This window comes from Lissotriton helveticus, chromosome 3_2, assembly GCF_964261635.1.
Source record: "Lissotriton helveticus chromosome 3_2, aLisHel1.1, whole genome shotgun sequence".
NCBI lineage: Eukaryota > Metazoa > Chordata > Amphibia > Caudata > Salamandridae > Lissotriton > Lissotriton helveticus.
The window spans coordinates 182,098,700-182,125,999 of NC_136062.1; the positions used below are offsets into that span (position 1 = coordinate 182,098,700).

The following is a 27,300-nucleotide window of genomic DNA, read 5'->3' on the forward strand; positions in this document are numbered from 1 at the left end:
TTGGACACAAAACAGGGCAATAAAATCAACCGTACATTCATCAGTCAATCATATCACAGTCGTACCACAAGCATGCACACATTCATACTAAAAATACTAAACCTAGATGGGATAAAGAATAAACCAATAGGTTAAGTATTCGGTCTGCTGGCTGAATGAAAATGTAAGTATTTACAGTTATTTACACAATACATTAATTAATTTGTATTAGGATTCATTGAATTATAGTGACTGAACATGGAATCGGTGTATAAATCGTAAAACCTAGTGTAGCAACAGATCAACACTGAGGCAGTGGACAGAGGAGAGCAGACGCTGGAAAAGAAGAAGGCCTACGCGTTTCAAATCCCTAGGATTTTGGAGGGATTCTCATCAGGGCCAGATTACTCTGCAAAAGAAAGAAAGAAAGAACCTATGTACACAGTTTTCTTTAAATGAGAAGAGAGGGCAGGACCAATGCGAGCACTACAACACCCAAGATGACCTCTGCTTACCAACAAGGAGCATGTATCCAAAAGGAGCAGATCGAAAAGTGGAAAAATGTGAATCACCTATAAACATAAATCCAAAGACACAAAGAGACAAACAGGAAAGAATATGTATTCTCGGATGCCATATCAACTAACACAGTATGCAATTGTTTTAGAACAGGTACCTGTGGGATGATTGATCTTGTGTCCTTGATCGTAAATTGTAATGGGGGATGGCTGTCCTGTAAGCGGAAACACTTCATTAATACTAGACCGCATGGGGGGCGGGCGTTTATTCAAAAGCAAACACGAAAAGCCTCTTACCCGGTTTTCAAGTGGGGCACTCTGGAGAGAATTCGTTTTTCTTGCACGGTCATTCAATCGGTGCTGGGAAGATTTCCTGGAATCAGGCTGAAGCGAAAAAAAGGGGAAGTTGTAAGCGAAGGTTGCGATACGGGTTTTTTTATACACCGATTTCATGTTCAGTCACTATAATTCAATGGATCCTAATACAAATTAATTAATGTATTGTGTAAATAACTGTAAATACTTACATTTTCATTCAGCCAGCAGACCGAATACTTAACCTATTGGTTTATTCTTTATCCCATCTAGGTTTAGTATTTTTAGTATGAATGTGTGCATGTTTGTGGTACGACTGTGATATGATTGACTGATGAATGTACGGTTGATTTTATTGCCCTGTTTTGTGTCCAACTACTTTATTCTTCCTTTCACTTTGTATAGAAACTGTTCTGTCCTCTGACAGTACATATTGAAAGTCAAAATAAATGTATCTTCTAAATTTCATTTTTGTATAATAAAACAGCTATTAAATAGCATCTCCCATTTTTAAGTGACTTCTTATGGTTGATAAAACAAGACATTAAATAAAGCATCAGTATTGGCATTTCTGTTTTGTTGTACATTTCTCTCACCCCAGCGCGGTGACACGCCGAGATGGCGTAACCATGTACTTTATAAACTCCTTTATTATTATAATTATCTCAATTAGGTGGACGGACGTAGAGGTCAGTTGCTGGTGGCCCTTATGCCGTGGGACATGGGAGGGGTGCAACCATGCCAGAGGAGTAGTTCCCCACAGTTACACCAATGGTCCGTCTGCATATATACCGGGCGGCCAGAACATTATCTTCATGGTAAGCATACTCTGTCGCCAAGGCACATGAGTATCCTTACTGTCATAGATATAAATCTGGTACTCATGTTTTTTAAGTTAATCCACAACTTATAGTGGTTGGTTTTAGCACCTTCAGAAATGCTAGCTTCAGAGCACTAATACTTATCAAAGTATGTAAATATTGAAACTAAGACTGCTGAAGGTGAAAGCTACATCAAGGCACCAATCACTTTATGGTTCGTTCACATGCCAATTGTGTACCGCACACAAAACTTTCATACCTCCATTCCAAACCCACAGATCACTGCATTCACATCAACATACCGCCGCCATTCAAGGACCCATCACAATCATACACCACATAATTGAATCCCTATTCAGTACAACCTCTCAATCAGCCATCAACAAAATTGCACACAAACACCCGAAAAATGAAACTCTATAAACACATATAGCCAGACATGTTGACGGTTAGTGCATCCACAGTTTTCACAAATGAATAAACAGTTTGACTACATCTTTGCTACCTGTCACTTAACTGCCTCCATTCTGAACATTACCAAACGCATGCCTGGTGTACCTTTACTAATGACTCCCATGACAACCATATGAGACTCAGGAAGACATGTCTTACATGCGTCTTTAGTGCAGTCACTGTTGTAAATGCAACTCTTCCAGTATGTGGATAAAAGTTGGGGCTGTCTAAGAATGCCTACCGAGCCCTACATTGCTCGAACTGAGTAAGCATATCTACCTTTGAAACTAAGGTAAACATGCTGGGGAATACTGCCTAAGTTCTCTAAAGAGCATGCCATAAACTACGAAGACCATTCATTTTTGACACACAGGGTAGTCATTAAGAACATAGCATAAGTCATGATCACTGTTATGTGCCGTGCTGTGACTGTGACTGTAATGCACTTATCATACAGTAAACGGAACATATACTAAGTACTGACAAAAGATGAACATAGCAAGCAGGAAAAACATTAACATTTTACTCATACATGTAGTCTTGTGTGCAGAGTTTTTTTGTAATGTTATGATTGTTTTGTAAAGTGCGCTATCACCCAAAAGCGTATTTTGTCTGAGGCAAAAGCAGTCAAGCCTGATCCATGGATTAACTTAGTCGAAGATCCAAGTGTTAAGCTTTGTGCGGAATGCACACATTTTAAAGATGGCGCATATGTTTAGAGAGGCAGGTCATTCCACCCATTTGGAGTCAATTAGGAGTAGTCACTTCTCATTGTTCAGCTGCTGCATATGCATTGAATTTGTGTGAATACAGTCTGCTGAGGAAAGGTGTCTGGAAGGTTTCTGAAATCTGAAGAGGTATTGAGGTATGCTGGACCAGTGCTGTGTAAGGCTCTGAAGGGGATTTCACAGAAGTTTGAAAAGAGCTGTGGATGGAGAGTCAGTGAAGATGTTTGAGTTGCTGTGTGTTAAGATGTTGAGGGAGGAAGCTGCCTGCTGCGTTCTGTATAGTTTGGAGTGATCTGCTTAGTTGATTGAAGGGGCAATTCAGTATCGGCGAGTACAGCGCCAATGGGCTTGAATCCGTAGGTGAAGATGAAGTGATGGCATGTGTATCTGTACTACCTTTACTATCTGCATTCCACCTATGCAATATCCCTGTGAAAACACACCTAGTCTGAGCTTTTTCTTTCAATACATGTCTCTGTCGTCAGCAAAGTACGGATTAATCATATATACATACCTAGTGAACCTATACTAAATCCTTCCTTCGCTAGTTACTTGTAGCACAAGAAAACATGTCTTTCATGCGCCTCAGTGCACTCACTGTGCTAAATTTAACTTTTTCCAGTTTGTGAATGTAAGTTGGGGGTGTATGAGGCCTATATTCCTCGAACTGAGTGAGCATATCTACCTTTGAAACTAAGGCAAACATGCTCGGGAATACTGCCTAAGTTCCTTAAAGTAATAAACAAACCAAATGTCTTGTGGGACTCATTCACTGACACTTTTGCTTTGGAAGTGTGAAAACTCAATGTGTCACTTGTATTATAATCAGTGTTATTGAGAAGGGGTACAGGGCACAATATCTTGTATGATAATGATTTTTACCTTTTAAGTATAAAGACAATATACATTTCATTATGTATCCAAATTAGTGCACACACACTATATATATATATATATATATATATATATATATATATATATATATATATATATATATATATATATATATATATATATATATACAATATTCTCATCAAAGAAGCGCCCCCCACAGAGGACTGTTTTGTTGGTGTGTGTATATACATATATATTTATTGTAATATATATTCAGAGTCTTATTATATATATATATATATATATATATATATATGTAAAAACCTCCGTTCTCCTGCCACAATCACCTCTGACCTGATCGCGCTGGAAACAGACACGGACCACACTTGGATGCTGGTTAGTTTCGTTTATTCAGCTGTCGCCATAACGTTTCGGCTGAAAAGCCTTGATCACATGACATATATATATATATATATATATATATATATATATATATATATATATATATATATATATATATATATATATATATATATATATATATATATATATATATATATATATATATATATATATATATATATATATATATATATATATATATATATATATATATATATATATATATATATATATATATATATATATATATATATATATATATATATATATATATATATATATATATACTCTGAACAAATCCCAAGGTTGCATAGGATTTTATATCCTTTCTGTACATGTATGGTATCTCCGGCCAAATCATAACATGTTTTGAAAGCAACTTAACAAGAGGATGTCGCGTTTCGACCTGTAGTTAGTCTTCGGGTCTCATCAGAGCAAAAGACGTCTGGATAAAGTTCCCCAGAAACCATGGCATACTGGGCTCTTCAATGAGAAATCATGTAAGCCAACACATGCAAGAATGCTTCAAGACAGAGTCTACAGTGCCTAGTGGGCCGCTTGGTTAGTCGAACAGTTCCAGTGGAGTAAGCAAATTATTCGGGAGAAGTACATCTTTGTATTATGTGGAAAAAGTGGTCACACCTAGAAATACAAGAGTATTCCTAGACAAAGCCAATAATGCAAAACGGATCGCTCGATTCCTTAGAAGATCCTGTAGAGATTATTCAGAAAAAGCAGAACTTTGCATTGTGTCATGGCTCCGCATGATCTGCAGCAGTCATATTAGTGGCACAGATGGGCGTAGCAACGGGCGGGGGCCGATGCGGAAGGGATTCCTTATGGCCCCCGCCCGTAAACATTAGTTCAGGAAACCTCCGGTGCGAGCACCGGAGTCTGCTTCAAAGCCCTCCCCAGTGTTAGGCAATGCCCGACAGACGCACTGGAGAGGGAGTGCAGCCGTGGACCGACAGCCTCACTAAAAGGGTTAAAGGGCCATCAGGTCTCCTTTTGTTCCAATTTGATCCTGGCTAGAAATTATTTGGAGCCTTACACCTAAAGGCCAGTGCAATGAAGGGGAAACAAAGGCACACCGCTTGTTATCACTGTATCACTTTAAGAGACGTTAGGATTTGGAGGCAAGCTTTTCATTTTGTTCAATCCCTGTACATAAGAGGTACACATGCACTGTTAGAATGTGAGCTGTGTAGGTCTTTACAAATATTTACAAAAATAACAATTTAACCCCTTCGCTGCGGGGGTAATTCCCCCGCTGTGCTGGGGGGGAAGGAGGCGCGCACAGCACCCGCATACTCATGACGAGCTCAGCTCGTCATGAGGCACGGCGCTCCTGTGCTCATGACGAGCTGAGCTCGTCACAGGTGCACCGGCTCCTGTGGAACGCTCGGCACAGCAGGGGAATTCTCCCCGCACCTGAGCGTTCCACGGCTCATGACGAGCTGAGCTCGTCATGAGCACCGGAGCACCGTGCCTCATGACGAGCTCAGCTCGTCATGAGCATGGAAAAGATTAAATACCACAATTTCTTTTTATTTCTTTCATAGCGCTACTCATCCCATTGTAAGGTGTTAGAGCACTTTGCATCATACAGTGATATTATACGTTGACAATAAATTATTCACATATGTAAATCAATGTACATGATTGTTGCATAAGACAATTAGGGTTCCAGGGTGTAGAAGTCACATTTCGCCCTTCATAGCTTACTGTGCTATATCAGAGGGACTGTAATTTATCAACTTCAAGTAATAAAAGGATCTCTGTGTCAAAAGCAAGCACCACTTACCTGTTTATATCAAATACAACTCTGCATTCTGCATGTTACATGATGTGCTTTGCAGAAGACACATTAACCCTCTATGCTAAGGCATTAACCACCACAGTTATCTTACCATTATTATTATTCTCCAGGATTTACTGGGCACACAAAGATCTCTGCAGCAGGTGCCTTAAGACAAAGTTTTTTTTTAAATGCAGCATTTGCAACCAATGAAACCAGAACATATTTGCTGTCACCTTTCTACTTGTTGTCAATTTCTTTATGGCAGACTAAAACAAAAGTATAAATTGGAGCCCAGATTTTCAAAGATTGAAAAAGATAATGCAAAGCAGCACATGGCACTGACTTGCGTTACCTTGTGGCAGTTAGGCCTACATAGGTGGTGCATCGGTGTTTCCGTACATCTACCCATGTACTGTAAAGCAAGCCCATATTTACAAAGACTTGTAAAAATGAGTTTGCGCCAAAATGGTGCACCTACCTAAGAATGCTGTAACAAGAAGAAAAATCTTTATTTGTGCTAGTTATTTCCTCTTTGTTTGTGTGCTCCATCATGCAGCACAACTACAAAGAGGAAATCGCCTCAAACATAGTTTTTGTGCAGAAAGGAATGCCTTTCTGCACAAAAACTATCTTGACCACAAGGCAGACAGCCTTGCACCATGACACTAGGGTGCATGTGTTGGCATAAGCAGCCACGTGAGCTCCAGTACTTGAAGAGAGCAGAACTGTTTCAAACTCTTTTGCTACACTACCAGGGTCTCACACCAGTCGGTGTGCCTACCTCATAACTTTAGATGTTCCTAATTCAACTTGGTAGTTCAAATTGCATTAATGTTCCAAAATGATGAAAGTTTGAGGTGGCGTGGCTATGATTCAAATAAATTTGCATGGTACACATGGGTCTCTGCAATGGTACATTTTTAAGCCAAACAGCTAAAGGATCAGTTCCTCACCTATTCAGTATTTTACTTTATATATTTAAACCTTTTAGGGATTTACAAATTCCCCAATGTTTTATCAGTTTTCTTTATTGATGTCGACCACTTGATTCTCGGATGCAGAAATGTTCTTCCTATATTATTTTGCTACTTTTTCCAGGACATTTTTAAAGGTGTGGGGTTAAAGTTGAAGGAGTTGTGCCCACAGAGCATACGTAGGCAACTTATGTAGGCTCGGCAAGTGCTGGCTGTCCATGTACTTGGGGACCCTGGCTACACTAATGGTTGCAGAAACACCCTCTAAGTAGGCCTCTCAAACAAATGAACACAAGAGTAATTTTGAGTATGTGTTTTTAGTTTTAGTGTATAGACCTATGTATGAGATTCTCTCTTAATTATAATCTCACATCAGAAGGTTTTAGAGACTATATTGACACTGGTGGAAATGTGGTTCTAGATAAACTTCAACCTGTTTTGAGGGCAATAAACACACTACCAGTTATTTGATATGACTACAAAAGAGGTTTCAGCACTGTGAACTTGATAATGTCCCCCATACAACACTATCTTAGTATTGCATACAACACTATTGTAGTATTGAGTGTCTTTCCTCACTAATGTTCATAGATATCATGGCCCCTCCTGTGCCTCTTTGGAATCCATTGTCACATGGTAACATCTAATCACTATGCGGATGATACTCGTTATAGGAAGGTACATCTTACTACACATCAGAACAAAAGATAAAAATGCTAGATGCATTGCATTGTTTTAACTGATTTAGTAATCTACATCTTAGGGATTCAGTGATGTAAACAGTCTCACTAATTACTCATTTGTTATAATTAAACATCCTGTGGCAATACAGCATGGCTCATAATGTCTAAATTAATATATGTGCAGAATATCTAGTTATAACTGATTCTTTTTTATAGGGAATGTCATTTGCCATGCTCAGAGTAGCAAAAAAGTGTGCAACTTGCATTTATTTTGTAATAATTGTCTAAGTGCACTAAAAATGTCAGTGTATATAATGGTGGTGTTAAGTAGGTTAATACATTTTATAGGTTTGATATTCACAATTGCAGTTGCTTGCATTTTTTTAATGCAATGCATGAACTGTGCTTTGTTCTTGGGGCCAAGTTTAGTATGACCAACATGTGGCACTTTGTGGCTTGTCTACTGAAGTTAGCCAGAGACCAAACTTCATTCACATTTGGGCTGGTAATTCCTTCAAACAGGCAACGCAGGTCACAGGCTTAAGTACGGATCAGCTTTTATTTGTTAAATCTTGTAATGCTCTCAAATGTACTCATTATAAATCTGCTTACTGTATGTGTGAGCTCTTAAGATCAGGTGTCACTTCTTGTGATGTCACTTCTGTGAGGTTATAGGTCGTGATGCCACTTCTTGTGATCTTACTACCTAGGATTCAACATGCAGTGTCATGCACAGTGATGTCACTTGCATACTGCTTAACTTGGTTAGTTCCTCCCACTTTTTTGTTAGGGTCTGGGTTTGATATAGTGGGGCGCTGAAGCACTTATCCACGTGGATAGCAGTCTATACTGTTGTGGGTGTATAGACGTCCTTGGCTTTAGCATATATGGGGAAGTGTTTCCCTGTTGTACATGACCACCAAGGTGCGATTATGATGTTATGGGACGCGTATGTGGCAATTTGCTGGATAAGGAAGTGTGACAGATACACATGTTTTATGGTTTGTTGCATACTGGCAGCTATGAATAGCTTTGCAGGTCCCTTCATTGTGTTTGTAATTTTTCTTTTATGTTCTTGATCTGATTTCTTGTGCTGGCGTTGGCTAGAGCTGGTCAAACTAACAACACGTACACGAACCCTGAAAATATTTGGCATGTAAGTCATGCAAGAAACATCATGTTAAAATATGATAAAGAGACTTCAAAATTTTAAAAATGTGTGTTCCTTAACATCTGGATGTGTTTCCGTACTTCAGCTGATATCACTGCATTGAGAAGTATTTATTGAAAGAAATAGTTTTTAACAGTGGTCAAAGTGCTTTAAAACAAATATGTGAACTGTAATGGGTGGTGGGGTGAGTGAGCGAGGAGGCAGGGTGAAAAGCACGGCTAAAAAAACACCTTTAGGAAACTATGTATAAAATAAAGCACAGCTTAAATAAAAAATAAGTGCAAGTTATGTTAATCAGTGCGAAACGCACTATCATACATTATGAAACCTCTATTAGTTAATGCACTTCAGAGGTCTGTGTGTGTAACCAAAAGTCTACAGAATTAAAACCTGGTTGGTATAGTGGAGAATAGTGACTTGTGTGTGGTTAGTGCTAGAAGGCCAGTCTGTGACAGAAAGCAATGTGAATATGCTAGCCATTATTTTAAACTTGCATTGAACACAATATAAGATAGGGTACTCTAAAATGTGCAAAAAGGTTTAAGATAAAAAAAGTGCTTCAAGAATATAGATTTTAATAATATCCTGACTGTATGTAGTGCAATTTGTTTTAGAACTGTGTTTTAAAAGCACACACTAGGCAGCTCAGGTGGCAACTCCCTTGCAGTATCACTCAAAAACAATAAATCTGTGTCATCAGACTTCAAGTGATTCTGTTAATTAAAGCTAATACCAGCTAATACCAGCTACCAAGCATTCTTTAGAGGTTGACCAGTTACACACATTTACATTTCTTTTAGGAAGCAGGCACACTTAAAAGAAGGCTTATTTAGCTGTCTGACCCTCCCTCATTTTCACAGCACGGGAGGCTACCTGCTTTACACTTGAGCTGAAGCACTTCAACTCTTGGAATTAACCAACCTGGGATTATTTTTTGCCATTTTTAAAGCACACAGCTACCCTTGGGTTTCCCTGGTGCTAAGCACTACTGTGGCATTACTGAAGACACTACCATTAAAAGAGCCATGTTTTTAAGAGTTTGCGGAACTGCAGTAAGGAGGTACAGGTCCTCATATACTGAGGTAAGGCATTCCCTAGTTTTGGTTCTTGATATGAGAAAGAGCGTCTGCCTGAACGGTCCTTATGTATTATTGGTACACAACATTGTTCCTGGTCTGCAGATCTCAAATTACGTGAGGAAATATACAAGGAGACTAACCCTTGAATAACTTCAGGGCCAAGCCCAGTCTTGGCTTTAAACATATAGCCATGGGTTTTAAAATGTATTCTTTTTTCGATCATAACCAATGTAATTCCCTCAAAATAGGGGAGGCCGCGGTCCTTCTTGAAGAGCAGGTGAGAAGCCTAGCCGCAGCATTCTGTACCACCTGTAGTCGACGGATAGCTGCCTTTTCCGCCCCGGTAAATAACATTACCATAATCCAACCTAGAAAGAATGAGAGCCTGAATTAGCACCCTCATAGCTAGATGAGGAATAATCCAACACATTATTTTTACCCACTTTATGACTGCGAAGGAGGTCGATGCAACTATGGCTGCTTGGGGATGCATAGACAGATCTTCATCTAGCCAAACACCCACGCTTTTTACTTTTAGAGAGGGGCTGGGAACAGAGCCTCAGGAAGCTGGCCAAAATTTTAGACCCCATATTTGGGGATTTTTTCCCCATGAACAAAACCTCAGTTTTATCCCCGTTCAATTTGAGCAGATTGCCGTCCATCCATGCGGCAATCTGCTTGAGACCATAGTTGATTGACACAGCGTAATGTTTCTGATGGGAAGTCAATGAGAAAACGATTTGGGTGTGATCAGCATATGAATACAGTGTGAGACCACACCTCTAAAGGTTAAATAAGAAGGGACTTAATGCAGAACCCTGGGGAACTCGTGAAATGAGAGTCTGTGTCTCTGACCGAGGCTCTGCTGAGAATACTTGGAAAGACCTTGTTTTTAAGAAACAGACTATTCATTAAAGAGCGGTGCCCTTCAGACCAATAGATGTCCGTCTATCCAGCAGAATGGGATGGCACACCATGTCAAACGCTGCAGTCAAGTCTAGCAATATCAAAGCTACAGTATTCCCCTCGTCCAGCCGATGTTTTAAGTGTTCCGTGACCCCTAATAAGGCAGACTCCGTGCTATGACTCCTTCTGAACCCTGATTAAGACGGGTAGAGCAGGTGATTAGTTTCCGTATAGGTGGTCCAAGGGAGTGGGTCCAAGTGAGATCCATGTTTAATAGTCCGTAGAATGGACAGGAATCCCTCATATTCCATCAGAGGCCAGGCGTCCATCTCTTGGGCAGGCTGAAGTGTATCCGAGGGTGGGGGTGAAATTTGTGTAGAGGAATGATGAGGAGTGGTATCTAATTTCTCCTCAATGGCCCTGGACTTCTGGTTCTCATAGTGACTTTGTTAATAAAGAATTGTGCTAGTTCTGAGCACTGGAGCTGAGACAGGAAAGCAACAGAGGACCGTTTACTTGGTTCTGCCAACTCCTTGACAACTTCAAATAAAATTTCTGAACAATCCTGGGACCTGAGAATTTCTCTGAATAACATGCGGCGTTTGCCTTTCTATAAAGGGCATGATATTCCTTATGCGCCAATTTATAGTTAATTTTAGCTTCTACTTAATAGTTTTTTTCTCCAGTGTCTTTCCAGGCTTTCACATTTTTTCTGGTCTAAATAAAGTGTATTATTAAACCATCGGACAGATGGATGTATTCTATTGGTTAGGATGGTTTATTTTTCACAAAAAGTAGAGCTACTGTTTTACTTAAATAAAAGTAAGTATGGACATATCCATGCCCTGCAGATCCCACTCACTTTGATCACTGGTTTTTAAACAATCACTTAAATTTTCCTGCCCCACCCCACCTGCCCTCCTGACAATGCAATTATAGAACTAAGAGGCAAGTCAGCCGTTGTATGTGCCCTGTATATGTGATGTACATTTTTATTGCAGACAGACCAATATTATAGTCTATTAAACAAAAAGCAAGAGGTTTTAGTGTACATCCTGAACATGTATTTATAGGCATTCTTAAATGTGATAGTGAAGAAAAAATAGTCTCGGAGAAATAAAATATTTGCCTAGGATCACAGAGTTTCGGAAAGCGGGAAAGCCAGGATTCAAGTTTTACACTGCAATTCGGCCACGAGATGAGTATCTGTTTCTCTCGTGTCCATTTCACATCAAAAGTTTGTTAATAAACCTTAGTCTTTGTTTCTAAGCACAAACCATAATTGGTAAACAATGTGGTACACTGAGTAGCGAAATTAAATACCGGTGCCAGACGTGGTGTGTTAGATTCCTCCTTCCACTTTCATTTATATTTAGTGTAATGTCATTTTCCCACTTATATTTCTACATTTAATAAAACCAACAGAGCATATTTTTCGAAACCACGTTTCAATTGAAAAGTAGGCAAGTCAAACTATTTATACAGTGTTCTTAATAGTCCATTTTATTCCCACATTACGATGCATTGCAAACAGATGGGTTAAAGAACAACAACATTAATTCAGCAGGGAATAGAGTCCCACATCTTACTCTTCTGGATCTTGATGTATAGCCATGCAAATGGCAGGACATTTGTCACTTTATGAATAGGCATTCAAAGGTGTCACCTTCAGAATACATTTAGTATGTAAAGTAAGCATGCTTCCACCTGACAATACTAGTAAGCAAATGCAAATTAGAATCCCGTGTGTGCGGATTTAATTATCAAATGGTCTCCTACGCGCTATAAAAATACTTTTAAATTGTATTTTAGAATACATATGTGTGATTTTTGGCTTGAAGCCAATAAAATTGACTAGAATTGGAAGGCACTTCCACTTAATGAACCATATCTTGTTAAAGCTCACCGAACCTTTGCTCGATTAATTAATAAGGATAGCCTAGTTTCTCAAATTATACTATGTTCGAGGCATATGAGCTGCAGATCACACACTGTGCATAGATCGCCATCTGGTGTTGGGCCCGGATGTTTGCACTTGTATTGGAAAAGTCTTTGGAAGTCACGAGATGGGTGACTTCTCCTTTGGACAATAGTGAGCATGGGCATCGACTCCATCATAAGATTGTTTTTTTACGCCATCGGGCTTGGATGTGTTTATCATTCTCCAGTTCAGTACTGTTACCGATCCAACTTTCGACACGCAATCCTTCACCCTTTTCTCCGGTATTGTTTCGATCGCGTTCCCTATTCGACACGCATCTCTACAAGCTCGAAGTCTTCGATTCCGGTCGTTGACGCAGGCCTTCGGGCCTACCTACGCCATTAGACCTAGCTCATGGAAAGGACTTCTTTTAAAAAGTGTCCTCAATGTGGATCCAAGTTTCCACACACAGATCTTCATGAGGTGTGTAACCTCTGCCTTTCGCTGGAGCACGAGGCCAGAGACTGTCCAGCTTGTGCCTCTTTCCGCTCCAAGAAAACTATTCGGGATCGTCGAGCTCGAAGAAGCATGGCTCGATCGTCGACATCCGTTCCCCACAACATCTTCCAGGAGGGCGTCGATGAGCAGGAGAGGGTCGAAAAAGGCCTTGTCAGCGGCTCCATAGCCCCCGACTCTGACATCGAGGACATCACTCCGGGGCAGCGGGTCATAAGCAGTGACGTCGACCCCGACCCCCTCCCTCCACCCACCCCCACAAAAGGTTCGTAACACCTTCACCTTTGGGCCTAGGTGCACACCGGGACAAGACTTCCCACGTCCCGCCTTCGGGCCCGACAAAGAAGTTGACAATTAAGCCTTCAGGCCACTCGGGATCGAGTCATACCGTCTGTGCCAAAACACAATCCCCAGCACCCAAAAAGAAACTGTCGTCCCCCTCCGTGCCGACCATTAGCTCCACATCCGCGCAATTGGCACCGAAACCTACTGGCACCGACCCCTTGTCTCTGAAAAAATTATCGGAACCGAGCAAAAAGCCGCTTCCGAACTCCGCAAACACTCAACCTTCGGAACCGAAAAACCCTCTGAATCGAAAAAACAACCGGTTCCACAGGCTCCTTCCGAACTCAAGAAACCTCACGATTCCATGCCTAAAGATAATAAATCAGTTCCAGATTCGGTGCCACGCAAGCATTCGGAACCGAAAAAATTAGCACAGAAAGAACAACCTAACAATAAGAGCTTTTTCGAGCAGACCCAACCCAAAAAACTCTTCTAAAAGACCCAAAGACAGGACAACTAGCTCTTAGCTCCAAGAAAAAGACCAATGGACATGCCTCTACCGGCTCCATCTCCACCTAAGAAGAGAGACATTGCCACATCTCCTCTCAGAATTCTTTCTCCACCTCCCCCTCACCCTCCACACCACTCCCCTACTCCCTCTCCACTACCCTCACCATCTTCTCCACCTCAGGATGATGATGACACCTCTGGGGTCGGGGGGAGGGTGCAGACAACAAATCATTAGGAGATCCTGGTCAGCCTTATACCCCAGACGACCCATGAGACAATTATGGCACACCAGATGTCCCTGATATGCCACAAGATGATATCTATCCCTCTAGACCTTCCCCTTCAGAGGACACTATGGGTTTCCCTCAGCTCATTCACAGGGCTGCGCAATACCACAGGGTAAATCTACACCCTGACCCTGTAGAAGAAGATTTTCCAATGGACACATTTGATACATCCCAAAGGTCCTCTTCAATTCTCCCTATGCTGACAGGGGTAATTAAACACGCACCTGAGGTGTTCAAAGATCCTGTAAAGCTAGGGTGATTAACCCCAGGATAGAGAAGAAATACAAATCTGCCCCAACTGACCCTCCTTATATCAAAGGACAGATACCATTGGACTCCTTAGTGGTCTCCAATGCCAGAAAGAGTGGCAACTCCCAAACGTCAGCCGATGCTCTGCCTCCCGATAAGGAGTCAAAACTGTTGGATGCTTCTGGTAAGCAAACCGCGTCACAAGCAGCCAACATATGGCGAATCGCCAACACGCAAGCTTTGCTGGCTAGATACAATAGGGCACACTATGATGAGTTAGAGACCCTATTACAGCACCTTCCAGACAAATACAAGACAAAAGCCAATGATCTCATACAGGAGGGTAAACTTATAACAAACACCTCCATTCGTTGCGCTCTGGATGCTGCAGACACCGCCTCCCGAGCCAGCAACACAAGTGTCCTTTTACGTAGACACGCATGGCTACGCATTTCAGGGTTTAAACCAGAAGTACAAACTACCACACTCAACCAACCGTTTGACCAGGAGCATTTGTTTGGCCCTGCCGTGGATTCATCTCTAGAAAAGATGGAAAAAGACACCGACGTGGCTAAATCAATGTGAGCCTTGCGCTCGTAAGCTCCCAGACATTCATTTTGTCGCTCCTCTTATCGAGGTACCTCCAGACAACCCCTCCACATCCTACAAAAGTCCCACCCAGACATAGTTTACCAGAAGTGATCACAGAGGAGGCTACAGAGGTAATAATAACATGGGTAGAGGCAAAACCAACAATACTCGCTCCGCCTCCACCCCCAACCAATGACTTCCCTCCACTCTCCCCAGACCATTCCACTCCGGTCGGGGGAAGACTGATAAAATTCCTACCCGTCTGGAACAACATCACTACGGACAGGTGGGTGAGACAAATCATTCAATCCGGTTATTGGCTAGAACTAGCCGGGCCAGCCGGGGCCAGGGGCCATACCTAATGGCCAAACACGTACCTATTCCCTTAAAGATCTACTCACTTTGAGACCCCCTGAACACCTTTGCCCTGCCTTACCCCTGCACGTATTAAAACGTACCTCTCTATACGGCATCTCAAAAATTAAATATACCGCCTCAAATCCCACCCCCAACCAATGCTTACACACTGTTAATCCGGTATCTTTAAAACCACAGATTAAACTCCGCTGCATTTATCTGAATGCGCGCTCCATGGCCAAACACCAAGTAGATATATTTTTATTACTGACATCTGAGAAACCTGATATTGTGTTTTTACTGAGACCTGGCTCACCCAGGACTCGCTGCCAGATATCTTGGCTTATCTCCCATCTGATTATTACAGTTTAACCTCCAACCGATCCGCTGGCAAAAAGGGCGGAGGAGTGGCTGCCATTATCCACAACACTCATAAATTTATAACACTCCCCTCTCTCGTCCTGACTAGCACAGACAATATTGTTTTTAAGACTGATACTGACAGTGGAGCACTACTATTAGTCTTGATCTATCGACCCCCTCAATCCATGCCTACCTTTTCTGCCTACCTTTTCTGCATCACTGGCCGAACAAATGGCCTCTCTTGTAACAAATTATTCTAAAACTGTTTTAATTGGGGACTTCAACCTCTGGTTCGATGACATCGAGGTGGACTCCCAGGCAGCAGAATTTAAGGACCTACTCTCGGATTTGAATCTAACCCAACACATTCACTTCCCCACCCACGAGAAAGGCCATAGCCTAGATCAAATTTGGACCTATAATCTGTCTCTATCCACTCCTTCCATAACTCCCTGTATATGGTCTGACCATTTCTTCATACATTTTACACTTACTATCGATGGAGGCACGAAACAGCCAATCCGGGCGGGTGTAAAAATTAGGAAATGGAAGGGTATTAACACACCGGCTTTTTTGGACACCTTGGCCACTACCCTGCCCTCAATGACTAAAGATATCGATGTCAGTGAGGAGATCTTTTCACACTGGATCCAACTGGCAGCTGATACTCATGTACCTTGTGTGAATTTCCCCCGCTCACGCCCTAATGACGCACATAAATGTTTTTCCTCACAATTTAAGACTTTAAAACTTGAAGTTCGTCAAAAAGAAAGGAAGTGGAGGACTAGGTACCTACCACAAGACAAAGCGATTTACTGTCTGGCCCGTAAGAATTATCAAAAATCTATTTTAAAACAGAAAACTGATTATTTCTCAGAAAAAAGTTTGAATTCACAGAACAAAACAAAAGATGTGTTCAATATAGTAAACGATCTTTGTAATAGTGACAGAACAACCCCCTCGGTTACTCCTACACAAGAGCTCTGTGACTCTCTGAATACATTTTTTATAGATAAAATCACTACTATAAAACAGAGCATACTTAATCTCCCTGCCCCTGTCCCTTTGGAGGATATCTATCATAATCCTGTCATATTAGATACCTTTCCTCCCATCGACATAAAAACCTTGTCCAAACTTCTTGTACGTGTCAAGTCCGGATCACCTGATGATATTTGTCCTCCGTACATTTTCAGAGAGGTGGGGTTGGCTATTCCACAGGGCGTTCTTTCGCTGTTCAATGAATCACTTTTACAGGGCAAGGTGCCCAGCAGCTTTAAGAATGCCTTGCTTATTCCACTGATTAAAAAGTTAGGAGCAGACCCATATGATCCAACAAATTACAGGCCAATTTCTCTTTTACCCTATGCATCATTTATTCTCCACTGTCCCTTTTAAAGATATTCAGCTCCGCCAGCAAGGAGCGTTCCTTGCTGGCGGAGCTGAATATCTTTAAAAGGGACAGTGGATGATCCATGGAGAATAAAGGAGTTAAAACTGAAATAAAAAGCAAGCAATTGGATAAACTTATGCTGTAATAGCACTTTCGAAGAAAGCAGTGCCATCAGTTTTGGGGCTAAAGTAGTCCCAATACAATGTTGTTCAGTTTTACACGTGCAATGTGGGCTGAGCACGTTTCCTGTGTGCACGCGACATTAAGGTCAAGAGGACAAAACAGAATCAATGAACTATCACAAACAGGTGTGCAACCCAAATAGATAATCATCATTATCACCTTTATTATTTAATCTTTATCTTCGCCCACTACTACACTCCTTAAGGAACGCCAAAGTCACCATCTATAATTATGCGGATGATCTCCAACTTGTCTTTCCCCTTAATACTGTAGACTTTGTGATAGAATTCCAGAATACCATGACACACATACAGAGGTGGATGAACCTTAACCATCTGAAACTTAACCCAGGCAAGACGGAATTGATCTTGCCTGGGAAAAGTGAATTAAGCTGGAGCCCATGTTTTTGGCCACCTAGCACGGGGGTCCCACCCACTAAATCTCCCTCGGTTAAAGGTTTGGGGGTCACACTTTCATTGAAAGGACAAGTTGGCACAGTAGTCTCCGCTAGTTTCTTTCAACTTAAGAAAATAAAGAAAATAGCCCAATTCCTAACTCAATCTGCACTTATCCAGGTTATTATTGCCCTCGTTCTGTCCTGACTGGATTTTTCTAACAGCCTCTATTTGGGACTTCCAGCAGGCCTGTTAAAAAGACTCCAACTAGTCCAAAACCAAGCTGCCAGGCTTATTCTAAAACAAGCGAAATGGCAGTCTATAAGACCTGGCCTGGAACGACTACACTGGCTACCTGTGGTGCAGAGGATTGCGTTTAAAATAGGATGCATTACCTTTAAAACCCTACAAAATACAGGCCCAAAATTTATCAAAAACCTTGTTTCTAGGTATAACCCCTCACTAAATCTCCGCTCTGCTCATAAAGCACTTTTAGTCGTCCCGACTTTTAAGAAAAAACGTTTTGGTGGCTGCTGCTTTCACCATCTTGCAGCCACCTTTTGGAATTCTTTTCCACTGCCTGTAAGGCTGAGTCCAGATCTCCTTACCTTCAGACACTCTCTTAAAACGTGGCTTTTTAAACAGGCTTACCTTTAGAGTATGATTCTGTGTTATTTTTCCCCTCCGATAGCGCCATGAAGCCTACGGGCGTACGTGCGCTTAATAAATAAATTATTAACATAACATAACATAACATAGAACTCACCTCTACCCCCCAAACATACCACCCAGGCAGCACCCAATGTCAACAGAATATTTATCTCTCCTAAAGCCAGAGGTGCTTTCCCTCCTACAAAAATCATGCAGTGGAACCAGTTTCCCTGCATCAACAAAACACAGGGGTTTACCCCCTGTACTTCCTCATTTCAAAGAAGGACGGAACCCTGAGACCCATCTTGGACCTCAGACCCCTAAACCTTTAGATACAATAAAGGTTATATACAATCAGAACGTTTTCACATGGTCACACTTCAACAGGTACTTCCTCTTCTCACACAAGGCGATTTCCTTGCCACCCTGGATTTCAAGGACGCCTACTTTCATATTCCTATTCACACCGCTCACAGGAAATATCTGAGGTTTGAAGTGGACGGTCAGTATTACCAATTCAAGGTACTCCCATTCGGAGTCACCACCGCACCCAGAGTCTTCACAAAATGTCTGGCAGTAGTTGCAGCTTACCTAAGATGACAACATGTTCATGTCTTCCATAAATAAAAGCCAAGTCATACCACCAGTGTGTAAATCACACACACGCCACAATCCAACTACCTCACAACTTAAGGTTTACCATAAACCACACAAAGTCTCACCTATAACCATCCCACATACAACAGTATCTTGGTGCCACAATAGACACCTCAAAAGCGCTTGCATATCCCACTCCACCCAGGATAGCAAGCATACAAAGTCTTATAACAAAATTCTAGCCCCAACACTCGCTTCCAGCTCGAGTATTCATGCAGTTGATAGGGATGATGGCCTCTGGCATATTTATAGTACCTCACGCAAGACTCCAGATGCGTCCCCTACAGGAATGTTCAGCACGTCAGTGGAACCTAGCTCAAGGTCCGCTGACAGATCAGGTGTTGGTAGATGGCTGCACGCATCGCTCTCTGCAGTGGTGGAACACCCAAAACCTTTCCAAAGGTCGACCATAGAGCCGGTTCCACAGATTATGCTAACAGTGGGCACATCGCTCTCCGGCTGGGGAGCTCATCTATTACACCATACCATGCAGGGCAAATGGACACCTCATCAAAAATTACTCCACATCAATCACCTAGAGTTACTAGCCATATTTCTGGCATTAAAATCATTCCAAAAACAAATATCAGGCAAAGCTGTCCTAGTTCGCACCGACAACATGACATCAATGTACTAAATACAGAAATAAGGCGGGATACACTCCCTACAGCTCTCTCAATTAGCACAGAGCATGTGGAGATGGGCTATTCTTCAAAAAAAAATTCTCCTAGCCCAACACGTTCCAGGAGTCCAGAACAACATAGCAGATCTGTTAAGTCGTCAGACACAACAGATTCACAAGTGGGAACTTCATCCGCAAGTTCTTTAACCGTTTTTAGGGCTCGCCAGCGAGACCTATTATTGTTGTTGTTTTGCCTCCCGAGGGAGACAGACCGGTGCACGCGCCGATTTGGGTCGGTGGACGCACTTCTCTGACGCGCACACACAGCCCCTGCTTCCGCTTGGCTCGCATGCAGTTACGGCCGGCGCGTGCGCGCGCGCGCACACACACACACACACACACACACACACACACACACACACACACACCCAGCCCCCCCTGCCGACACACGCACACAGACACACGCACGCTATATTCTGTATAGCCGCTTTTAAAAACCCTGTCCTTACGCTCCTGGTTGGGCCCTACCTCAGTCGTTGCTCTGTTGGCAGCCGGCAGCTTCACAATCTCCACAGCCGACTCACAGCCACCTCTGCCTCACCTTTTTGGCATGGTGGTGCAGCAGTCATCCCCTGACAAGTCCCAGTTTGTGGCTAGGCTTCTCAATCACGTCGCATCACCATTACGCAGCGTGGGCGGACAGCCAATGTGCACTCTCACAGCGCGTCTTTGAGCTTGGGCCCGTACAGCGATGTGCACGCTCACGGCGTGCCTACAACGTGCGCATGCCGCGCTTTCACTTTCCCCTGTCATTACAATGCGAGCATTATAGCAAAGTCGGGAGGCTGCAAACAGAGATGACTGACCCGCGCCGGGTGCCCTTCGTCAGTCTTCCTGCCACCTAGGTGTTTATTGTGGACGATGAGGTGAAGGGACAGGTCGGACAAGTGCTAGAAAAGCAGTGTCAGCTCTTCGTGACGTGTGCTGCACCCTCACTGGAACACGAGGTGGATTAAAGACACCAGGGTCCGCTGCAGCAGCTCGAGGCACCCCAGCGCCAGCTCCACATAGGCTTGTTTGAGTGTGGCTTAGAGAGGTAAATGTGCTATGTAAGCAAATGGTCTGGTTTGTGTGATTTGTAAGGACAGTGTGCAGAGCATTCTGTTCCGTCATTGAAATGCTATCGGCTGCTGTCATCGCCGAGTTCAGCAGACTCCTCTCTTGAAAGGTCTCTTTCTAATGACATTCCTAAATAAGAACCGGTGTGAAAGCCCTCAGACATGTTCAGCTTATTCAAAAACGACGGAGGGTTGCATCTTTATTGTGGCGCCTCAGAATGTGTGCCTGCTAACTAAGAGTGGAGCAGTGTTCAAGTGCTAGTGTGCGCGCGCAGCCAACTTTAAGATCGTTTTAGGTTTTTTCAAACCAAGAGCAGTCATTGCTTGGTATGTGGAAACATACAAACATAATACATACTGGGCAGAAACACTGTGCTGTTGCCACGGCTGCAGATGGACGTCAGTAGCAAAGAGTCATCAATCCTGAAGGTGTTGAATGCAAGATAATGCGATTTTTTTTTCACCTGTGCTGGCAATTATGAAATATTTTATTTGCAGAACTCACAAACTCCTAGATGAGGTCATACATTAACAACCATTTGCAGTTGGCCATAAATCTTTGAGATGCATATGCTACCAAGAAACCAATACTTTGTTCTTCATAAGAAAGACGCATGGATTTGTCCCTCATTTTGTACCTGTGCTGCTTTGTGTGTGTTTTTAATGTAATTAGCCTATTTGAGATAAAACAAAATCTAAATCTTTTTCGTTGTGATCATTAGCATTGGTTCCGTTATATAGAGGTTTGCTAATTGTTTGACACCGACCTGAAAGAGACAAAGCAATGTCTTTTTAATATTTATTTATTTGTAGTATTTATATAGCGCAGACCCAGCTACAGGGCAACAGAGCATTTTACATATAACTGGAAAGAGAACTGTATACTATCTCTCTCTGCTGAACTTTAAATGAGAAGGCTCCACTGAATAGGCGGTTAGGTTAGTCTTCCACATCATGTAAGTGGATATAGTTTCACTTGCTTTTGAGTGGCTCCTGTAGTATTCTTTCACAAGGATAGTTTCAAAGCATAACACATGGCCAATAAGCTCGGTCGAGTCCCCCATACAATAATAATTCATCATTACTTCTGTCTTTGAAGAGTCTGGCTGAACGATATTATTGCAGTTCAGCATTCAAACAGTATGGCATGACAAGCTTGTGCGATGGCTGCATATTTTTTGATTTCTTATTGCAAGCATATGCAGTACAAGCATTGGCATAGCCAATAGGTCTCACCTTTGGGACCTTATATGTGGAGTACTGTTAACATGTAGGCAGTAGCGCTTGTGAAAAGCACAGCGCTCTAAAAACAAGCATTTGCAGTGCAATAGGTCTCGCATTCACGTGAGTTTGAGCTATTGGCATTGTAAATGACAATGACTTTTATCTATGTTTTGGTTTGTAAAACATAAAATAAAAGGCATTGTCATTTACAATACCAATAGCTCAAACTCGCGTGAATGCGAGACCTATTGCATTGCAAATGCTTGTTCCAAATGTGGGGGGGAACCAGAGCAAGATCTCTTCGCCACATATCACAACACAAAATGCCCCAGCTTCGCCGCCAGATATCCACACCATTGTCCAAAGGCAATGCGATATGGATGAATTGGTCAGGCAGATTTGCGTACGCTTTTCCGCCTCTCCCACTCATTCCACTGGTGGTGCGCAAACTGCAGCAATACTCATTGACACTCATCCTAGTTGCTCCAACATGGGCCAGACAACCATGGTACACAACGTTGTTGGAACTATCAGTAGTCCAGCACCAAAAAGTACACCTCTCCCCACGCCTCTTAACACAGAACCATGGAGAGATCAGACACCCAGACACAGCACAGCTCAACACAGCATCTGGCTCCTGAAGTCTTAGAATTTGGTTACCTTAACCTTCCCCCTGACTGTATGAACATTATCAAAGAGGATAGACGCCCCACTACGAGAGCCTGCTATGCAGCCAAGTGGAAACGATTTGTAATATACTGTAACAACAACACCATCAATCCTTTAGATGTGTCTATTCAGCACATCATATGTTACCTACTACATCTTCAAAGGTGTAATCTAGCATACACGTCTATTAGGTTACACCTCGCTGCCATAGCAGCCTTCTTACAAATAGACAACACTTATCACTATTCAGGGTACCTGCCATCAAAGCATTTATGGAAGGTCTCAAAAGAATAATTCCTCCCAGGGTACCACTTTAACCTGTGTGGAATTTAAACATTGTTCTCACAAGACTAATTATTATTATTTTTTTTTAAATATATTTTTATTGCAGGAAACAAATATAATCACACAGTAGGCACCTGCTCGATGGTACATAACAAATTCGCTGGCAGTATTAAAATATCCATACACGGCCATTCAGCCCACAACCCGGAGGTCGGGCGGCATTTGCATCGGATCCTTAGTGGATAGCTCCGCGTTCCATCAGTGTAAAACAGGTGAAAATGAATAGGTCCCTTCTGCTTTTCCAAACAACCCAAAGAAACTCCCTTCCCCTCCCAAACAGTCTTACCCCCCCAGAGGATTAGGTCCTAAGTCCCCAATGGTATAGTTCTCCGGTACTTGGCGGAAGCGAACGGCGCTCCCCTTCCCTCTTTCCACCTCCCCCCTCCCAACCCGCCATCGGTAATTTAGTATACGGTCAAAGAGCATGTGTTAAGAGACAGTGTCCTTTCTATTGGGAATATCTCACCAATTTTATGCTACTGGGGTCTAGGCAGTTCCTCAGCAACACTATCAGAGTCAGTATGCGTGTCATGGTCGCGCAGGGCCTGCACCAACGTCTCCCAAGCCTGCGCTGCCTCTAGAGCTCGCTCGTCCTGTCGCCGCCTCGCCAGCTGGTATCGCAACGTGCTCTCGCTCCCTGCCCACTTGAGAAGTTCATTGCGCCATTTAGTGCCCGTTGGACCAACCCGCGCCTTCCAATGTCTGGTTATTTCCCGCTTAGCCAGGAGCAACCCTAAATCGATAAACTTACTAGAAATTTTATTTTTGGGGGTATGTGGGAACCAGTGTAGAATTCCCACCGCCGCATCAATCTGCAGGGATCTTCCAGTTACCTCGGAAAGCGTGTCTCCTACAAACAACCAGTAGGAGGTCAGCGCGGAGCAGGACCATAACATGTGAATGAGGTCCGCTCCAAGCGTCCTGCATCTAGGGCAGGCTGCCGTCTCCGAGACTAAATATTTCTGTAGTTTCTCCGGGGTCAAATAGGCTCGATGCAATATATAGAAGTGGACCAGCTGGATTCGAGCACCACGCGTGCCCTTCCAGGCTCGACGCATCAGCTGGGCCCACGTGGTCTCCGGGATATCCTTCCCTATGTCAGTTTCCCAACGGGTCTTGAGCACCTCTAGGGGGGTCAATCTCTCATTGATCATCCTGGAATACAGGCATGATACTGCCTTAACCGCCCCCGCATACATCATGACGTACTGACACGTCGCTGACAACTGTGGTTCCTCCTGACCAGTTTTCCAGTGCGCCTGGAGTGCCCTCGTGACCGCCGCGTGGAGCAAAAAATCGCCCCGGGGAATGTCAAAGCGGTCCAGAAGTGCCTGAAAAGGCAGTAGCGTCCCGTCCTCATAGAGGTCTCCCAGGAGCTGTATACCCACCTCCTCCCAAACTCTCAGCCGCGACCAGTCACCGCCATGCGGTAATGCAGTGAGCATCCCCAGCGGGATCTCCGGGGCATAGGGCCGTGACCCTCCCAGCCTGCGGTGCACTCGGTTCCAGCACGACCGTATGGTGCGTTCCTCCTGGGTGAGGTCCTTCGAATCAAGCCTCTGTTGCAGTGCGATATATGACAAGACATGTCTGGGTATGCCACAACCCCGTGTCTCTTCTGGGCCACGAAACTCCCGCGCCACCTCCTGGGTATAAGTCTGCAGTTGGGCAGCCAAATAGTACGTTTCGAAGTCGGGTACCGCCAACCCTCCAACCTTCGGTCTCAGCAGGGTCTTGAGCGCAACTCTGCGGCGGCCCGAGCCCCATAGGAACGCCACGATCAAAGAGTCTAGGTACCGAAAGCTAGATCGAGGGATCCAGATCGGAAATGTCCTGAAGTAGTATAAAAGTCGGGGGAGCGCCACCATCTTCAGCAGCGCAACTCGTCCCGCCACCGAAAGGGGTAGGGTGGACCAAAAGGACATGCTACCTTTTAACGCCCGGACGCTTCTGGAGATGTTGCCCTCGAGGGTGTCAGCAGGGTGATGATAAACGTGCACCCCCAGATACTTAAAACAAACAGGCTCCCATCTGATCGCCCTGGGAGTGTCCGGCTGAGGTTCATCTCTGCGGACTGGGAACAGGCAAGTTTTAGCCCAGTTTACACGTAGCCCTGACACCTCTCCGAAAGCTGTGAGCACTGCATCAGCCCCGGCTAGGGCCGTCCCAGCGTCCTCGAGGAAAAGCAGTAGGTCGTCAGCATATAGGGAAATATACTGGTGTCCTGACACGGACTGCAATCCCCTATAATGGGCCCCCGTGCGGATCGATATAGCCAGCGGTTCCACTGCAAGGGCGAATAACAGCGGGGACAGGGAGCAGCCCTGTCTCGTGCCCCGTTCCACGGGGTAGCGCTGAGAAATCAGCAGACCCGACTTAACCCTAGCCACCCGCCGAGGCATATAATACCGCGGTCCATCGCAGGAACCCCTCTCCCAGGCCAAACCGCTCAAGGACCTTGCGGAGGTGGATCCATTCCAAGCTGTCGAAGGCCTTTTCTAGGTCAATCGAGAGGATCATGAGATCAGGAGCATCAGCGTGATCTCCCTCCAACAGGCGAACCAAACTACGGATGTTCATTGTGGTATTACGCTTGGCAATGAAGCCCGCCTGGTCGACATGTACTAGAGAGCCCATGTGATCCAGCAGTCGTGCGGCCAAAATGCTGCTCAAGATCTTGTAATCGACTGTGAGCATTGATAGCGGCTGTAGGATGCAGGCTCACCGCCTTCTCGATCGGGTTTGAGCAGGGGTATCACCAGGGCCTCTCGCATCGAGCCAGGTAAGCGCCCCAGGGTCTTCGCTTCTTTGTAAACCACCAAGAGCTTGGGGGCCAGGAGTTCTATGTAGGTGGAGTAAAACTCCACTGGGAGTCCGTCAAGGCCCGGTGTTTTATTGCGCGCCGTCTTTTTTATGGCGCTACGGATCTCCCCTAGCTCCACATCTCGCCCCAAGTCCTTCGCCTGTGCAGGCTCCAGGGTGGGGATCGGCAGATCGCGCAGGAAAACGTCAGTCAGAGTAGTGTCTGGCGGCAGCCTACTGCGATATAGCATCTTATAGTAACGCCAAAAGCAGTCAAGGATCTCGGGTTGAGTATAGACCTCCTTGCCCTCCGCAGTGCGCATGGCCACAGTGGGCGAGGTGCGTCTCGTCGGGTTGGCGAGCCAAGCCAGTAGCGCTCCCGATTTGTCACCCTCAGCAAGCGACCTAGTCAAGTAAGCCTTGTGGTCATAGCTTCGCAGCCGTTCGACCTCCACGGCCACCGCCTCCCTTGCTGCTAAGGTCTGTTGTTGGAGCTCCGGACGGCCGGGGCAGATAACTTCCAGTTCACGGAGTGTTCGATCAGCCTTAGCCAGATACTCCAGGATGACCCGACGCACCCCAACTCTCTGCGTTATGCAATAGCCCCTAACCACAATTTTAAAGGCGTCCCATTCCGTAGCCCACTCTCCAGTCGTGCCCTCGTTCACCCCAAAATATCCAGTGATCTTGTCTTCTAGGTCGCTGCGGAACACCAGATCTTCCAGCAGCTCGGGGCGCAGCTTCCAGGTCGGCACACAGGGGGTGCCCTGAAGCCACCGGAAATCAACCAACAGTGGGTTGTGGTCGGAGATAGTCCTCGTCAGGTACTCAGATCTCACAGCTGAGGAAGCTAGTTCTCTCGACCCCAGCAAACCATCTAACCGCACATGCAACTCGTGCATGCCGGAAAAATGGGAGTAGTCCCGAGTGTGTGGGTGCTGGGCCCGCTAGATATCCGTTAGTCCCCATTTAATCTGCCAGTCCGTCCTGCCCCTGGCCACCCGATGGGTCGGGGAGTCCAGGAGGGGAGGATGAGATCTATCAAGATTAACGTCTGCCACCGAATTGAAGTCGCCCCCCCCCAATAGGAGGGGTCCCGACAAATAGCGGGCCAGGGAGCCCGATAGCGCAGTCAGAAAGGCAAGCTGGTCCGTATTAGGCGCGTAAATGCAGCAAATATTCAAATCTCTTCCCCCTAACTTTCCAGCAAGTGCCACGTATCTCCCCTCCGGGTCCACAGTGTGACTATCCACCTGCAAGGGTACCCCAGCCCTTATCCATATCAGCGCGCCCCTAGCATAAGCTAAATACGTGGTGTTGTACACCTGTCCTCGCCATCTACGCTGTAGCGCTATTCCCTCAGACCTGGTGAGGTGTGTTTCCTGCAGTAGTGCAATCTGTACGCCTCTGCGCACTAGGTAAGCGTGGACTTTGTGTCGTCTGGACATGGAGTGCAGACCCCGCACATTCCAAGTGATGCATTTCAGAGTTGACAGGT

General features: G+C 44.2%; 2 protein-coding genes across 2 annotated transcripts in view; one reads left to right on the top strand and one right to left on the bottom strand.

Annotated features, from left to right (window-relative positions):
* Positions 1-27,300, top strand: part of TRIP4 (thyroid hormone receptor interactor 4) — a 624,053-nt gene that overhangs the window by 231,593 nt on the left and 365,160 nt on the right. The window lies entirely within an intron of this gene.
* LOC144826398 (uncharacterized) lies at positions 297-25,580 on the bottom strand. The gene is made up of 5 exons (XM_078684714.1): positions 25,410-25,580; positions 795-881; positions 656-712; positions 495-551; positions 297-388 (listed from the first exon to the last, which is right to left on the bottom strand). The coding sequence occupies exons 1-5, from the start codon at positions 25,578-25,580 to the stop codon at positions 350-352; spliced, it is 411 nt and encodes a 136-aa protein (XP_078540840.1). The 3' UTR covers positions 297-349.

Coding starts and splice junctions, on each gene's coding strand:
- LOC144826398 (XM_078684714.1), bottom strand. CDS start 25,580: ATGAACATCCGTAGTTTGGTTCGCCTGTTGGAGGGAGATCACGCTGAT. Junction 882..25,409: donor GGTTCCTGCGATGGACCGCG/GTATTATATGCC, acceptor TTTTCGCTTCAG/CCTGATTCCAGGAAATCTTC. Junction 389..494: donor TGGATACATGCTCCTTGTTG/GTAAGCAGAGGT, acceptor TTTCTTTTGCAG/AGTAATCTGGCCCTGATGAG.